Below are 18621 nucleotides of genomic sequence, written 5' to 3'. Positions count from 1 at the left end.
AAATATGCTTGAACTCATGTTTTTCTTGCTGTTGCAACAACAATAATACCAATTGAGCTGAGGCTTAATCAACCTATGTCACTAAAAGGAGGTTCAATCTTCTTTTTTTCTTTTTTAGTTTATGCTGTATATATTCACATGTTTACAATTTTACCCATATGTTTTAAGCATGCTTCACATCAAGTTTGAGCTAACATTTAATCTTTAAGCTAATTTAATGGTGAGGCTAGAGGAAGGAACTTGATTAATATGATATTGATACTTTGGCAACTCAACTAAAATATTTTGAACTTTAAAGATCAATTCAAAATCTCACAATAATTTAGTAACATATGGTATAATTAACCTAAATAACTATGTCAACCTACCAAGTTTTGCTTCTAAAAAAAAAGAGATAAAAGTACCACGGAGGTCCTTGTAGTAGGAGTCAATTTGCTTTTTACCCCCTACTCAAAAATGGGCAAATTAGTCCTTGTACATTAGATAAAAAAGCAAACCGATCATTCTTTTAAAAAATCTATTCATTTTTACTATTAAAAATTAGTCCATGTATATTAGAATAAGGTGCACGTGGCACGCCATATATAACTATTTTATTATTTTGTTAGTCATACCAATTTTCAATAATAGAAATGGATAAAACTTTTAACAAAAAGAACCAGCTTGCTATTTGATTTAACGTACAAAAACTAAATTACTTTTTTTTAATCAAAAGGATAAAATGCAATCTAACTGCTAGTAAGTACCTCTACCGTACTTTTACAAAAACAAAAAGTAAGTATTTGTAAAGCTATGTATTGGAACCCACCCATTGTTTGAAAAGTCAAAAAGGGTGGGCACCGAAAGTAGAAAGTAAAATTGGTTGGCAAGTTGGGTTAAAAGTTGGCATGGGATAATTGCAATTTTGGTCCCTAATTGTATAGGGACATTGCAAGTTGATCCTTGAACCTCAACTATAAATAGGCCTAACCATTTCTTACTTTCTTCATCCCACACTTGTCATTCTCTACTTAAGGCAATTGTTCTCTCTCCCTATTTGTAAACTTTCACTTGTATTTTTGGAGTGAAATATATTTGGTAGTGCCCGAGGACGTAGGCAAAATTTGCTGAACCTCGTTAAAATTCTAGTGTTCTTTATTTTTTGTTCTGCATATTTTGCAAATGTCATTGTAGTGATTTATTGTGCTATTAAATTACGATAGAGGGATATTCTGGCTAGGAAAGATCTGGTATGTAAGCGATCCTCGTGATCCACCTCTCTTTCCTGGGAATTGAACTTAGTGTGATTTTGCAGTACAATAATTTTACTCTTTCACACGCTTCCGCGCAACAATTGGTATCAGAGCCAGGTTCGTACTTGGGGAATACGACCGTTTACGGTACTATTCATGTATACGGCACGATTCACGTATACAGTACTATTCACGTATACGGCACTATTCACGTATACGGTACTGTTCACGTATACAGTAGTTGGGATTGAGGAGAAAAATGGCAGCAGCATCGTCATCAGCAAGGACTACTGTGACAAATGCAAAATTTGAAGTAGAGAAATTTGACGGTACCAATAATTTTGGTATGTGGCAGTGTGAGATCCTGGATGTCTTATGTCAGCAAGAGCTGGATATAGCCCTTGAAGAAAAACCTGACAAGATGGATGACAAGGAGTGGGCCAAGATCAATAGACAGGCGTGTGGTACAATCCGCCTATGTTTGGCCAAAGAGCAGAAGTACTCCGTCATGAGGGAGACATCAGCGAAGAAGCTGTGGGATACATTGGAAGAAAAGTTTCTAACGAAAAGTCTTGAAAATAGGCTTTATATGAAAACGAAACTTTTTCGGTTCACGTATGCACCCGGTATGTCGATGAATGACCATGTGAACTCATTCAATAAAATTTTAGCAGACTTGCTAAATTTGGATGAGAAATTTGAAGATGAAGACAAGGCATTATTGTTGTTGAATTCCCTTCCTGATGAATATGATCATCTTACCACCACATTGCTTTATGGGAAAGATTCAATCACATTTGATGCAGTCTGTAGTGCGTTGTATAGATCTGAGACTCGAAAGAAAGATAAAAGAGATCACAGAGATACAACTGCAGAAGTCTTAACAGTAAGAGGTCGTTCACACAGCAGCAAATCTGGTAGAAGGGGTAAGTCCAAAGGGAGACCCGCCAAAGATGAATGTGCCTTTTGTCGTGAGAAAGGGCATTGGAAAAAGAATTGTCCTAAGTTACAAAAGGGCAAGTCTATTTCTAATGCATGTGTAGCAGAGCATGATGAGGAGTCAGACTTTAGCTTGGTTGGCATGGCAATGGCATGTCAAACGGATGAGTGGATATTGGATTCGGGATGTACTTACCATATGTGTCCTAATAAGGACTGGTTTTCTAGTCTTGAAGAACTAGAAGGTGGAGTTGTTTTTATGGGCAATGATAGTGCCTGTAAGACAATGGGTGTAGGTACAATCAAATTGAAGAACCATGACGGCTCAATCCAAGTTCTGACAGATGTTCGCTATGTACCCAGCTTGAAGAAAAATCTCATCTCATTAGGGGCCCTAGAATCTAAAGGGCTCACAATCACTTTGAGAGATGGATTACTAAAAGTAGTAGCTGGGGTATTGACGGTGATGAAAGGCACTAGAAGAAATAACTTGTACTATTTAAATGGAAGTACAGTTATTGGATCAACATCAACAGCTTCTGCGAAAGATGCAGATTCAGAGGCTACCAGGTTATGGCATAGGCGATTGGGACATGCTGGTGAAAAAGCTTTGCAGACTTTGGCGAAGCAAGGCTTGTTGAAAGGTGCAAATTCTTGCAAATTGGAATTCTGTGAACATTGTGTTCTGGGCAAGCAGACGAGGGTAAAATTTGGTTCAGCAATTCACAATACAAAAGGAATTCTTGACTATGTTCACAGTGATGTGTGGGGACCTACCAAAGTGGCTTCTTTGGGAGGTATTCACTATTTTGTCACTTTTCTTGATGATTATTCAAGAAAAGTATGGGTGTATCTAATGAAAAGAAAAAATGAAGTTTTGGATGCATTTCTGAAGTGGAAGAAGATGGTGGAGACTCAGACAGGTCGAAAGGTCAAACGACTTCGATCAGATAATGGTACTGAGTACAAAAATGATCCATTTCTACAAGTATGTCAAGATGAGGGCATTGTGCGACACTTCACTGTTCGAGATACACCACAGCAGAATGGGGTGGCAGAACGCATGAATCGGACTATACTGGAGAAAGTTCGATGTATGTTGTCCAATGCTGGATTGGGCAAGGAATTTTGGGCTGAGGCAGTTACATATGCGTGCCATCTAATTAACCGATTGCCATCAGCTGCAATAAATGGAAAAACTCCTATGGAGATGTGGACTGGTAAACCTGCTACTGGTTATGATTCTTTACATGTTTTTGGTTCCACTGCATATTATCATGTAAAAGAATCTAAGTTAGACCCAAGAGCAAAGAAAGCATTATTCATGGGTATAACTGGTGGTGTAAAAGGATACCGTCTCTGGTGTCCTGATACAAGGAAGATTGTTTTCAGTAGAGATGTAACTTTTGATGAATCAACCATGATGAAGAACGAGGATTCACAAAAGGATGACAAAACCAGTAGTACTTTGCAGCAGGTGGAGTTTGAAAAGGTTAATGATGATCCAGCTAATATTGAAAGAACAAATGATGAAGAAGTTTCGACCCAAGAACTTCTATAGCAACAAGATTCAATTGCATATAGGAGGCCAAGAAGAGAGATTCGTAAGCCTGCTCGCTTTGACGATATGGTGGCCTATGCACTTCCAATTGCAGATGATGATGTTCCTTCCACTTACACAGAAGCAATAAGTAACTCTGATGGTGTAAAGTGGAAGCAAGCTATGAATGAAGAAATGCAGTCTCTTCATAAAAATAGGACTTGGGAGTTGGTGAGACTGCCCAAGGGAAAGATGGCAATTGGATGCAAATGGGTATATGCAAAGAAGGAAGGATTTCATGGTAAAAATGAAATTCGATACAAGGCTAGATTGGTAGCAAAGGGTTACGCTCAGAAAGAAGGAATAGACTACAATGAAGTGTTTTCTCCAGTTGTGAAGCATTCGTCTATTCAGATTTTGCTAGCCTTGGTTGCGCAATATGATCTTGAACTAGTTCAGCTTGATGTGAAGACAGTATTTTACACGGTGATTTGGAAGAGGAAATCTATATGACTCAGCCTGATGGATTCAATGTTGCTGATAAAGAAAATTGGGTTTGCAAACTGACAAAGTCGCTTTATGGATTGAAACAATCTCCGAGGCAGTGGTACAAGCGATTTGATCAGTTCATGAAAGGGCAAAGGTACACAAGAAGTAAATTTGATCATTGCGTATATTTTCAGAAGCTACAAGAAGGAACTTTCATATACTTGCTCTTATATGTTGATGATATGCTGATAGCATCTAAGAGCAAAGTTGAGATTGAGAGATTGAAGACTCAACTCAATCTCGAGTTTGAGATGAAAGATCTAGGTGAAGCTAAGAAGATTCTTGGCATGGAAATATGTAGAGATAGAGCTCATGGCAGAGTTAGCTTGTCTCAGAAGCAGTATTTGAAGAAAGTACTACAGCAGTTTGGCATGAACGAGCAGACCAAACCTGTAAGTACCCCGTTGGCTTCTCATTTCAAGCTTTCTGCACAACTATCTCCTTCGACGAATACGGAACGAGAATACATGTTGCAAGTTCCGTATTCTAATGCAGTGGGTAGCTTGATGTATGCAATGGTGTGTACAAGACCCGACATTTCACAGGCAGTTAGTATAGTGAGCAGGTATATGCATAATCCTGGAAAAGGACATTGGCAAGCTGTGAAATGGATTCTACGGTATATTCAGAAGACCGTGGATGTTGGATTACTGTTCAAGCAGGATAATACACTTGGTAAAGGTGTTATTGGGTACGTTGATTCTGACTATGCCGGTGATTTGGACAAGCGAAGATCAACCACCGGTTATGTGTTTACACTTGCTGGAGGACCAATAAGTTGGAAGTCTACACTACAGTCTACAGTTGCATTGTCAACCACAGAAGCCGAGTACATGGCTGTAACAGAGGCTGTAAAGGAGGCTATTTGGTTACAAGGTATGGCTAAAACCTTGGGGTTGGTTCAGGAGCATATTAACGTGTATTGTGATAGTCAAAGTGCTATTCATTTAGCAAAGAATCAAGTCTATCATGCACGTACAAAATATATCGACGTACGATTCCATTTTGTGCGGGAAATTATTGAAGAGGGGAAAATTTGTCTTCAGAAGATCAAGACTGCAAATAATCCCGCAGATATGATGACCAAGGTGGTAACAGCAACCAAGTTCGAACATTGTTTGAACTTGATTAATATCCTGCAAGTTTAACAGTTGAAGAAGGCACTATCAAGTATTGTTGTCAAAGGCAGAAAGAATTGTGTGAAGATAAGATTATCCTAATCAAATCTTCAAGGTGGAGATTATTGGAACCCACCCATTGTTTGAAAAGTCAAAAAGGGTGGGCACCGAAAGTAGAAAGTAAAATTGGTTGGCAAGTTGGGTTAAAAGTTGGCATGGGATAATTGCAATTTTGGTCCCTAATTGTATAGGGACATTGCAAGTTGATCCTTGAACCTCAACTATAAATAGGCCTAACCATTTCTTACTTTCTTCATCCCACACTTGCCATTCTCTACTTAAGGCAATTGTTCTCTCTCCCTATTTGTAAACTTTCACTTGTATTTTTGGAGTGAAATATATTTGGTAGTGCCCGAGGACGTAGGCAAAATTTGCTGAACCTCGTTAAAATTCTAGTGTTCTTTATTTTTTGTTCTGCATATTTTGCAAGTGTCATTGTAGTGATTTATTATGCTATTAAATTACGATAGAGGGATATTCTGGCTAGGAAAGATCTGGTATGTAAGCGATCCTCGTGATCCACCTCTCTTTCCTGGGAATTGAACTTAGTGTGATTTTGCAGTACAATAATTTTACTCTTTCACACGCTTCCGCGCAACACTATGTCAAGATAAAATTACCTAGTAGGAAAGCTGTAATTACACCACATTTCAAAATTTAACCACTCAGTCGATTTCTCTCGAAGGTCTTTAGGCTAAAACCTTAATGCAAAGGCCATTTGTCTGGAGTGATGAGGCGAACCATGGCACAGAAAAAGGAAATTTTACCAAGAAAACGAGAAAGAATTAAATGCATTGAAATTGAAATAAAGAAAAAATATATATAGTGACTGGCAACCACAAGTAAAAAAAAAAATCGTGCAGAGGCACAACTGTAAAGTTTGATGGCGATGTATACTAAACATTTTCTTGGTCCACCCTTGGACTCAAGGCCTCGTAGAGAACGACCATTTTAATATTTCTTTTTGGTATAATAGTTGTACCCTATACTAACTTTCGAGTACATGTCCTTTTTAATGTATCCCACATTAAAATTTAGATTTGTAAAAAATAATTTATAGGCATCAACTTTCACCGACGACTTCATGTAATTCGGAAGATGCATGAAAGATTAGCAAAACAAAAATCAGCATAAATAATGATTTCATTGAAACTCACTCTCTAAACGAGTCTAACATATTTGCACATCGATTGTTTTCTCGATAAATATGTTTGAGTGAGGCAAGTTGGAGTCTATACATGAGCAACCATTAGTCATTAACAAGCACAACAACAGCCTCTGATCCAATTATTCATTAGTATTCAGTTTTTGAAAAAGACATGGAGTTGGTGATTTTCATTTAAACCCCAAGCATTTGAGGGAGGGGTCTTTGTTTTTTATTACATGTCCTTTCCTTTATGGAAAACCCACAAATAATGGAGTTAGTAACCAATTCAAGAAACCCCAAGATTTTAAGAGAGAAAGTTATGAAATTCCAAATAGATACTAATATAGTGAAAGAGATTCCCTCACTATGTTGGAACTTGGAATCCATAAAAGATTCTTGAAAGTTGCTTTTAATAATCTAATCGGTTAGATAGTTGATTTTATAGCATGGACAATTCAATTAAATAAATTATTAAAAATTAATTAAATTAAAAAAATATTAAAATCAATTTAATCACCTATTCAACTGGTTTTTTAATTCGATTGAATTAATCTATATTAATTTCCGACTCAATTAATTTAAAGCCTTTTCATGTTGTTAATCTTTTTTACGATTGAATGAAATTAGATCAAGTCTAAGTTAAATTAATATGATTAAAAATTTAAGTTCAATTAACAAGAATAAACCCGGAAAATTGTACGATTTGATGGCCATCACATGTTGGTCATCTGCAAGGCAGGAACCCATGGAATCTACAAGATGCTTTGATTCAGTCTCTCTCTTCTTTTAACACTCCAATAGGACAGAGACAGACGTTGTGCAGTTCAAAAGATTCAAATCATACATTGGACGTCAGTCGGAATCTCCCCCCTTCTCATGCTTATACCCACTCTGCAACTTTGCCAGCAATACTCAAATTTCAAACAATAATTTGAGTTAAATAATTGAGAGTTCTCGTAAACTATTGAGCTGAAACTTTCTCACTGTTTAAATTTGATTCGACTCGATTATAATTCTAGAGTAGTCTAATTGAACTCATTCTATCCGTCGTTTTGAATCCTGTCTAATTCTCTTTGTATGTTACATATTATTTTTCTTTTTTGATACAATTTTAAAATTACCCATAAATTTATCTACATTTAAATTGAAGATTTAAACATGCTTAAACCTATGTTATTTTAATTATTATGATAATAACGATGTTAGTTGAATTAAGACCTAATCGATTTTTGAGTTTAATAATATTTTGTGGGCATGATAATGTGTTGGTACGTTGGAAAAATCTAAAATAAATAAATTAATGTCCTATGATATGGGAACAAACAATTTGTGATTGAGATGAATCCACATTTTTTAAATGTCATCATTGTGGATGTTGGGATGTTTTAATCAATGTGTTTTATGATTAGAAGTTTGTGCAAACAACTATAGAGAAATTCATCGTTTACTTACATATGTTCTTGATTGGAAAATTGTAACTAACCTTATATTCCAATTTTTTTATAAACGAAATTTATAACAATCTGATTGGAAAGTCGGTTTCTAATTGAATTTTCATAAAATTACGTGTGATATATTTGGATAAACATTATAAAATGTAACTAAATATAAATTAAAATCATAGTTTTTAATTGTCTTGTTGATGGTAAAAATATTATAGAGACTCTTATACTAGGAGTCATTATATTTTGTCAGTTTTACTAAAAAAATAAGCAAATTAGTCCATGTATGTTAGATCAAATAGCAAATTGGTTCTCTCTATTAGAAATTTCATCCATTTCTATTATAAAAACTTAGCGTGACAGTTATACGTGATGTGCCACATGTACCTCATGTTTACATACAAAAACTATTTTTTAACAGTATAAATTGATGAAATTTTTAATAAGAGGATTAATTTACTCTTTAATTTAATGTATACAGACTAATTTTTCTAATTTTTTAATAAAATAGTAAAATAAAATCTTATCGTACAAAAGCCTTTATGGTACTTTTACCTATTGTTGACTCTCGACAACAAACTTATGAGGTTAGTTTTGAATTAGAAAGGTTTTTTTTTTTTAAAGTTATTGGAAGGTTTGGAAATTAAGTTTTTTTCTTATTGATACATAATTTCAACATTGAATTATTATTTTTTATTTTAATAATTACACATGTGGATTAAAATATGCCATGTGTCATGTTTTAATGTGGCATGGTTAATTTCAGTCCTTAAATTAGGAGATTTTTTTTTCTTATGTTAGATTAAAAAATAAATTAGTTATTTCTGTTAAAAATTTTATCAATTTTTATTATTTAAAACTAGCACGACTGACGAAATAATCAGACAATTATATGTGATATGCCACATATACTTCATGCTTACATACAAAAACCAGTTTTTAACAGTATAAATAGATGGAATTTTTAATAAGAATATAAATTTGTTCTTTAATTTAATGTACACGAACTAATTTTTCTTTTTTCAATAAAAGAGGCAAAATATAATTTAACTCTTCATATAAAGGCCTCCGTAATACTTTCGTCTTTTGTTTACTCTCAACAACAAACTTAAAAAATGTAACCTTTTTTTAATTGGAATTTTTTTAAATTAATGAAAAGTTTAAAAATTAATTTTTTTATTAATTGATAATTTCATCATTGAATTATACTTTTGTTTACTTTAATAATTCCACATGTGGATTAAAATATATCATGTGTCATGTTTTAATTTTCAATGTTACATTAATAAGTCTATGTTTTATGCTTTTAAATTACCACATGTGTTTTCTTTGCTAAAAAAAAATTAAGAAATGTTTTTTTTTATTGTTGAATTATAAGAGGAAGACAATATTCTAATAGTAATGTGATTTGCATAACTCGACTCTAGGTCACATCTGGACGATAAATTCCCTAACCATCAAGGAAAAGTAATTTGAAAGAAAATTTTATTCCATAAAATTTGTTATTATATTTATATGATTAATTAGGATAGAGTATTAGATTATTTTTCTTAATCTACTTATAGGATTTACAAAACTATTAGTTTTTAGTTCAATAAGTTTAATTGTCTCGTTCAATTTAATTCTAATTATAATGTATTCGAATTTAAATTAAATAAATTATAGATTGGGTTTAATTTGGTCAATGAATTTTAAAAGGATAATCTTGGAGTCAGATATTCTAGATGCTGTCAGGGCGTTGCAAGAAACTTGAAGAGGCACCAATTAGTGCACTTGTTCGAACAGCTCAAGACATGCTAAGTCATCAAAGGCGAGTGCAGGTAGCTCATACACATATCGAGGGGGAAATCATGCGTCAAACCCCACCGAGCAGGGAATGGAATTTCAGATGATCAACATCCGCCGAAGGAAATCTTATGGATACTATAGGGAAGGTCGTTCAATGACCAGAACAGTCTTAATGTAATATTTGTGTCTATTTGAAGTCTTTTACTTTTTTATTTGTCAAAAAAAATTAAAAATTAAAGTGAATAATAAATTTTGATATTCAAGTTTGAATCAATTATCTACAATATAAAGTGGATTCAAATAATGTATATCAAATCTAAATTTATAATGAATAGTGATTAGAATATTTGAATTTAAATATTAATATCAGGATTTGAAGAATGGGAGATAGAGGTTGCATCCGATTGCATTTATATTTGTCCATAGGTTGAGTTACGTCTCTAGGTTTAAAGGCCAGCTTGAAATTTTGGAGGGTTTAGGCAAAAAAAGTTAGGCTCGTTTAATATATGGATCGGGCTCGTGCTTGAACATTCAAGGCCCGAGCCAGGTTTGACCCGACCCATTTTTTATGTTTGTTATTTTTATTTATAACAAATAAAATTAAATCTATAGTAATATATAAAACTATAAGCATTAAAAATTGTTAAGATAATTATATATAAAATTTTAGTAAATAAAAAAATATATGAAATTATAAGATATTAAATTAAAATAATATCTTTGGCAGAGTTGTACTTCCGCAGTTGGCATGATAAAATGTTTGAATAAGTGGTTCTTGGGCTGCTCGGTGAGGCCCTTCAAGGAAAATTGTTGGGCTGGACCCCAGTGAGGGATTACTGTGGCTTTAGCCTTCACAAAATATGGGCTGGTCTGGGTCAGAAAATCTTTCAAGTACCTTAAAATGGCTAAATAGGTGGAGTAACAAAAAGAAATTGTGTTCAAGTCCTCAATTAAGGCGAATGTTTTGAGTTTTGAGTATCTAAGTTTGAGATCTATCATATACAATTATGCTTGTAGATCTTCAAGTCTCACTATATGCGATTGTCATATGTGGGTTTTAGTCAAGTTAGTTCAGTTTATTAGCTTTAGTCTAAAGTGTACCAATTCTTATTCTGGTTGTGCTTTAACGATTGATCTACTTTGTGATTCTTCGGATAGTCCATGCTATAATAATTTGATACTTTTAGTTCCACGAACATGTGTAGGTTTTAGTCAAGTTAGTTCAGTTTGTTGGCCTTAATCTAAACTGTACCGATTCTTATTTCAATTATACTTTAATGTTTGATCTATTTTGTGATTCTTCGAACAATCTATGTTGTAATAATTTGATACTTATAACTCCTCGCGTTATATTTATATTTTTATTGTACTTATAATTCTTTTAAAAAATTCAATTAATACTCGTTATGAACTCAATCTTTAAAACACCTTTGACCTACCTTTTAACTAAAAAAAAACTAGATACACATCAATGTTAAGGTTTTGTTGTATTTATTGCATGTATCAAAGTCGATCACATTTATTCTTTTTGAAACAATTCTTATAGCCCCCTAACCCTTAAATAGGAGGATGATGCGTTCAGCATACTTGAACCCACATCCTCTTACATTAATAACAATACCTATGCCAATCGAGTTAAAAATTATCTAAAGAAAATATCAAAGATATTTTATGATGGAGATGTACTTATTACAACATGTCATGAGAGAAAGAAAAGGAAACTTTTCTTTTTCTTTGAATTAGAAAAAGGTAAGTGTTGCGCCGTGAAGGAAGGTCTGGTTTGAATGATAATTTAAAATGATATATTTAATTTATTTGTGATGTAAAAATTATTTTATATTTTTTAAAAAATAAACTTTATAATCTTTTATCTATGATAATATATATAAAAAATGCTAATTTTTTTTGGATCAATCTCATTATAGGTTTTGATCATATCTGTGTTTTTTCTGATACAATATCTAAAACTATCAATAGTCACTCCTCAACTCATAAATAATAGGAGGATAATGAATTTCAATCCATTCGACTCCTTATTTTACTATATTTGTAACAATGGCCATACCAATCAAGCTAAAACTAATCGACAAAACATATCAGTTTTTTAAAACTACTTACAAAACAAAAATCATATATTGCAAATTTACCAAATACAAAATCGTATATATTATACAATAAGATAGTTCGCATGGATGAACTCTTTGAATAACAAATGGATAGGGTATTTAAATGTAACGTGATGAAAATCAAAATTCCTTTTAAGTTAAAAAGAAAGGGTAAATTATTAAAATAGTCACTTTTATTTCCTTTAAGTTATATTTTAATCATTTATGTTTAAAATATTACGTTTTAATCATGTTAACGTGCTATAACATTTTAGTCATTAAGCCGTTAATTGTTGTTAATGATGTAACAGTAAGCTGACTGGCACGTTAAATTATTATTTCAAACAAAAAAAATGTTAAACTATACAATTGATTCCTATATTTTTTCGTTTTGAATACTTTTTTTATGTTCTTTAACTTTCTTTTTTTTCTTTATTTTCTATTCTATTCTGCTTTTCCCTCTATTTTCCTCCCTTCTCCATTTCTTTTAATGTAAAAGAAAAAAATAAATTGTTCAAAACGAAAAAATAGGGACCAATTGTATAATTTAATCTAAAATTTGTATTTGAAATGATAATTTAACATGACACATCAGTTTACCATTACACTGTTAGCAGTAATTAACAGTCAGTGACTAAGATATAACATTTCAAATATAAGTGGCTAAAATGTAATCTGGGAAAAATAAAAGTGACTATTTTAGTAGTTTACCCTAAAAGAAATTAATAAAAAAGCAAAATATATAGTTGGCTGACTATTGAAGTTTGCCGTTAAATAAAAAATAAAAAGTAGAGAGATTAAATTTAAAATTTTATGAAAATATAGGGACTTACAGCGCATTTTAAGGAAATCAGAAAGATAAGATTGGAGCGCATTTAAGCTCCTATTATTCTCAAATTTAATGGAATTTAATTAAAAATTATGATTTCAGAATTTTCATTTTCTAGAACTCTGACTTCGAAGACTTATTAGGAAGCAATAGATCAACAGAATTAATAAAAGCCAAATGAAATTTGACATTGACAATTCCAAGAAGAGCAAAATTGAATTGAAGAAGATGATGAAGAGAGCTTAAGAACATGTTAATGGTAAATCTCTCCTTTTGCATTTCTCTACGGTTTTGCCCAGGATAATTTCCTGTGGCTGTTTTTTTTTTCAATTTTAGGTTTAGTTAGTTGCCGTGGATGGGACAGTCAGTTTCGTCGGCGAAACTCACGACTCGTCGGGATTGTTATCATAGTCAACGGTCTTACTCCAGATCAACGGTTCTGATCTCTCCGATGAAAACCGAGGAAGCTGAAGTGATTGATGAATTATCCGATTTCATATCGGATCTACCGGACGAGTGTTTAGCTTGTGTTTTTCAGTGTCTTACTCCGGCTGATAGGAAACGGTGTTCCCTTGTTTGCCGGCGGTGGTTGAGGATTGAAGGTCAGAATCGTCACCGGCTTTCTCTCAACGCTCAATCAGATCTACATCCTTTGATTCCTTCAATCTTCTCTCGTTTCGATGCTGTCACGAAATTGGCTTTGAAATGTGATCGTAGATCTGTCGGCATAGGTGACGAAGCACTTGCTTCGATCTCGGAACGTTGCCCGAATTTGACTCGTCTTAAGCTCCGAGCTTGCCGTGACTTAACTGATGCAGGTATGTTGGCTTTCGCTAAAAACTGTAGAGGTCTAAAGAAGCTTTCGTGTGGATCTTGTACTTTTGGAGCTAAAGGCATGAACGCCGTGCTCGACAACTGTCCGGCTCTTGAGGAGCTTTCTGTGAAACGACTTCGTGGCATCATCGACGGAGCTGCAGCTGAGCCGATAGGGCCAGGGCTGGCGGCGGCATCGTTGAAAACGATTTGCTTAAAGGAGCTTTATAACGGACAATGTTTTGGTCCGCTTATTATTGGTGCAAGGAATCTGAGATCTTTGAAACTTTTTAGATGCTCTGGTGATTGGGATAAGCTTTTCCCTCTTATAATGGATCAGGTCACGAGTATTATAGAGATCCATATGGAGAGGATTCAGGTCAGCGATGTCGGTCTTGAGGCTATATCGAACAGTTTAAACCTAGAAATTCTTCACCTTGTTAAGACTCCGGAGTGTACAAATGCCGGACTAGGAGCTGTTGCAGAGAAATGCAAATTGTTAAGGAAGCTTCATATTGATGGATGGAAAGCAAATCGAATAGGTGACCATGGATTAATCGCTGTTGCGAAATCTTGTTCTAATTTACAAGAATTAGTTCTTATTGGTGTTAATCCGACAAAACTGAGTTTGGAAATGTTAGCTTCGAATTGTCAGAATTTGGAACGGTTAGCTCTATGTGGTAGTGATACAGTTGGTGATGCCGAGATTTGTTGTATTGCTTTGAAATGTATAGCTTTAAAGAAGCTTTGTATTAAGAGTTGCCCCATATCAGATCATGGAATGGAAGCCCTTGCTAGTGGTTGCCCTAATTTGGTTAAAGTGAAGGTGAAGAAATGTAGAGGAGTAACTCCGGAAGGGGCTGATTGGTTAAGAGCAAATAGAGGTTCACTCTCGGTTAATTTGGATATGGGGGAACATTTAGATGTGACTGCCAATGATGGTGTAGTACAAGATAATGGAGATGGAATTCCTCCTGTTGTGGCTGGTCAAATTGGAGCTCCAGGCATTGCTTCAAGCAGCACCGCTCGTTCAACATCCTTTAAGCTTTCAGGGCTTTTGGGTGGGAGGAGTTTCATGGCTTGCACTTTGAGGAGGTTGGCAAGTAGTAACGGCAGTTCCCGGAGTTAACTTGGATGGACGACATGAAGTTGCAATGAAAATAGTGGGAAAAAACACTCTGGGTCTTGAACTGGTTACATTATATTGTATTGTAGTATCTGATTCTGTTTCTGTGTATTTTTTTAAAATACGTTGTGCTGTTGATGGCCTTTAGAATTGAATCTTCATCTTCGTAAGTGATAGGTTCTCTTTTATTTTCCTATATTTCTGTTATTTAGCAAGCTCGCACAAATCTTTTTTCTCCGTATATGATCAATTATCGATACATTAGTTGGATTTGTGCAGTATATTGCTTCCTGTTCTTTTTATGCATACTGAATAGGATACATTTGCTCATTAGGTAGGATGTTTGTTCGTATTGGAACCACTCGACTGCAGTTTTCTGCATCAAATAGTTAAATATGAGATGAATCCAGATATATCTATGACATGTTGAATCATTCAAACATGATAACTGCTATTAGTTTTTTTTGTGGGGCATTTTTTCAGGGTTTATGTTTGTGAATTCTTTCTATCTGATTGTAATTGGTTAGAAACTGCATTAGTATCATTCGTTGAGCTGTCTGTGAATCTTTGAATAGTTAACTCATCCATCTTTTTCCTAGAACTTCTTTTATCAATTCTATAAGCATGTAATATATTTATATTTTGTTTCTATTGATCGGGACACGTACTTGGTTTCTGAAATTGTTGACAGTTTCTGGTTTTAGCTGTGCTTGTATAAATCTAGCTTGGACATATTGCAATTATCTTGATTTTTGTCTGGGTTATATTGTATCTCTGTCTTCTCACCTACAGGAAAAATTACACATCAAAAGCAAAGCAAAGCATGCCAATCGTAACTTCAAAATTGAAGTTCCAATTTAACCAGGTGGAGAGGTCTTCAACTCCTTACGTGGTGCTTGTTTTAGTTGTTTTGTTGCCGTTTCCACCACTGAATCCGAGGTACGTTTAACTAGTTATCCATTTGTATATTATAGCTAAATCAGAATGTCAGTTTAGCATTTTGCCCCATAACTTGCTTGCTTCATGACGATATTTTTAGTATTTGCTGTAACATTATCCTTCAGGCTGCAACAGGGTATAAGGGAATAATAACTAATATATCAGTGGCAAATTTGTTATATATCTTTGTTTGTATATGAATGTCTGCGTGCATGTGGGGCTCTCATACTAGAATCAAATTGCATTTTACCCGCTGTACGGGCAAATTAGCTATTGTGTATTATATCAAAGTGTAAATTGATTTTTTTTTTTGTTAAAAATTCATCTATTTCCTAACTAGACAGTTACACCTGATGTGTTACGTCTACATATAGAGATCAAATTTTAACAGTAAAAAATTAGATGGAATTTTTAACAAAAAGATTAATTTGTTTTTTGATTTAAGATACAAGAGTTAATTTGCCTATTTTTTGACGAGAGAGGGTAAAATACGACCCTACTCTTAATACAAAGTTCTCGATACTTTTACCCGTGATTATACTTCTGTATATTTCCAAATTGATGGAAAATTTTGGGGAATTTCCCAAAGTGTTAATTGTGATCACAGATTTCAGGCCTTGTTTCCATTTTCCACCATTGTTGACTTCCTTGCCTTCATGCCATAGTCATTGAAGCTTTGCCCCACTTGAGTTATTAGCTTTTCAGATGAATTTATTATGTAGCCCTTTTTCTGCAACTTTTTCAAACTTTTTTTATGTCACTTGTATAGTGGATCCCAGCCAGGCTTGTTTTCTCTTTTAGCAAATTGCACTTTTGCTTTTGCTTTCTTTAATATGCATGAGCTCATAATTATCTCAAACTAGTATCCTTCTCTATCCACTCTTTGTGTTGGGATAATTACCTATGGAATTTAATCACTCTTATTTTTAATCTTCTATTAAATTATTGGGTAAATTAGATAGTCAATTGAATATTTTATCAATTTGATCCTAATTTTAATACCCTTCACATTTATAAATTTTATCAATTTGATTCTTAAATTTTCCAACAAAAATTTTCAGCTACCTATAAATTTGTAAAATCCCCCCCCCCAAATTCTCCAATTGTTAATAAATAACACGAGCAAAGCTTAGAAATCAAATAGTAGGATCACCGCTGAACATTCAAATCTAAAGAACTAAGCTAATTAATTCAATAAAATCCAGAATAATTGACATAAAAAGTGCGGTTCTTCTTTATAGATGATTTGGCATATAAAATAAAATCAATTAACAAAAAAAAAATTCTATTTTTCATTTTTTTCCAACAACAAAGAACCTATCTTTGAGCTGTGGATTAAATTGGATAACTGAGCTGTGGATTAAATTAGATAACTGTTAAATACAATAAAAAGTAGAAATTTAAATGACCCAAAAACTAAAATCCTGTAAAGTTTAATTCTCAAGAAATCCTGTAAAGTATGTTATATTTGCACAATTGGAGAAGTTTTTTCCCCCTTTTTGGGGTTTGGAATGCCTATGTTGTCAAAGCTTTCTATCGGTTAGGAAATATGAGTATCAAATTGATCGAAATTGTATATGTGAATGGTTAAATTTATTAAATTATTTAAAATTAGGATCAAATTGATAGAATATATAAGTATTGATGATTAAATGTGTTATTATACTAGTTAGAAAAATGCTATGTCATTATTTCCATTATCAATTGAATGATGGTTTATCAAAATAGGAACGAATACAAAGTTTAGTGCCTAAATTAAAATTTTTTAAAGTTAAGTGACTAAAATGGGAACGCAAGAATAGTTGAGTGACTATTTGTATAATTCACCCTAAATTATTTGATGTGATATTTTGAAATTAAAAAAAAACTACTTGATAGTCATGTAAGTAAAAATAACATTGAAACTACTTATTAGGATTTTTCTTAAAAACAACCATTCAAAATCATCTATTGGAATAGTATTCTTAGGAAAAATTGACGTCAATATTTTGATTGAAATAGTTAACAATATTAACTATTTAGATTAACTAATAACATTATAAAATTATAGGGATCTAATTATGTTAAAATTTAAATTATATCAGTTAAATCTCAAATTTTAACATAGTCTAGAGATCAAAATTGAAATTTGATCATTGTTTTATAACGTATAAAAAGATGATGCACGTATTAGTCTTTAATATTTAGGATATTCAAATTATATATAACCACGTAACGTTTTAATTGAAAAGTTAATGATATTAATTATTTTACTAACTAATAATATTATAAAACTATAAAGATGAAATTATGTTAGAAATTAAAGTATATAAACTAAAACTCAAATTTAAGTATATTATAGAGGCCAAAATTAAAATTTAGCCATTTTAAAAAAGTGGTGGGTGTGTCACTTGTCCTTTTATATATGGTTATATGGATATTGTCGAAGTTTTAAAAGAGTGGCAAAATTAAACTAGAGTTATTAGAATTATATTTAAAAGTTATGGGATTGATTGAGTTTTACCTTGATTGACATAGGCATTGTTGCTAATGTAGAAGGATATGGTACGAGTGTGCTAAAGCGCATTATCCTCCTATTTATGGGTTGGGGATAGGCTACGTTGTTAAAAAAAAATTTGATGAATTAAACTTAAAGATTATTAAATTTTGGTTTAACTCACAAATAGTACTAATCTTTTTTTTTCATAAATGGTACCCAAACTACTTTGCTTTTCCAAGTTGGCACCTAAACTAATTAGGTCATTAGTTCCTGATTTGATTGGTTTGTCTAGTTCGACCAAATAAATTTATAAAAATAAAAAATATTTTAAAAATAGAGAAAATCAATTCAGCTGATTTTTTAACTCAATTCGACCAATATGTATCGGTTCTCGAGTCAATCAATACAACCCCTATTTTTGGACTAATATTTCAACCGACATGACCACCCAATTTGGTTCAATATGTATCGAATTTTATCTATTTAATTTTTTGTTTTAATATAATAAAATAATT

General features: G+C 32.9%; 1 protein-coding gene across 1 annotated transcript; it reads left to right on the top strand.

The window, feature by feature from the left end:
- The first annotated feature begins 12822 nt into the window (after positions 1 to 12822).
- Positions 12823 to 14958, top strand: LOC121203648 (putative F-box/LRR-repeat protein 8). Its single transcript, XM_041114835.1, has one exon. It carries the CDS (start codon positions 13105 to 13107, stop codon positions 14689 to 14691), a length of 1587 nt encoding a protein of 528 aa, XP_040970769.1. The 5' UTR covers positions 12823 to 13104; the 3' UTR covers positions 14692 to 14958.
- Positions 14959 to 18621: the final 3663 nt, after the last annotated feature.

The sequence above is a fragment of the Gossypium hirsutum genome, chromosome A06, assembly GCF_007990345.1.
Source record: "Gossypium hirsutum isolate 1008001.06 chromosome A06, Gossypium_hirsutum_v2.1, whole genome shotgun sequence".
Classification (NCBI taxonomy): domain Eukaryota; kingdom Viridiplantae; phylum Streptophyta; class Magnoliopsida; order Malvales; family Malvaceae; genus Gossypium; species Gossypium hirsutum.
The sequence above is the reverse complement of the archived record's forward strand: the minus strand, read 5'-3'. Positions and strand labels throughout refer to the sequence as shown.

Bases quoted from the DNA above. Each gene is read 5' to 3' on its own strand.
- LOC121203648 (XM_041114835.1), top strand. From the start codon at position 13,105: ATGGGACAGTCAGTTTCGTCGGCGAAACTCACGACTCGTCGGGATTGT.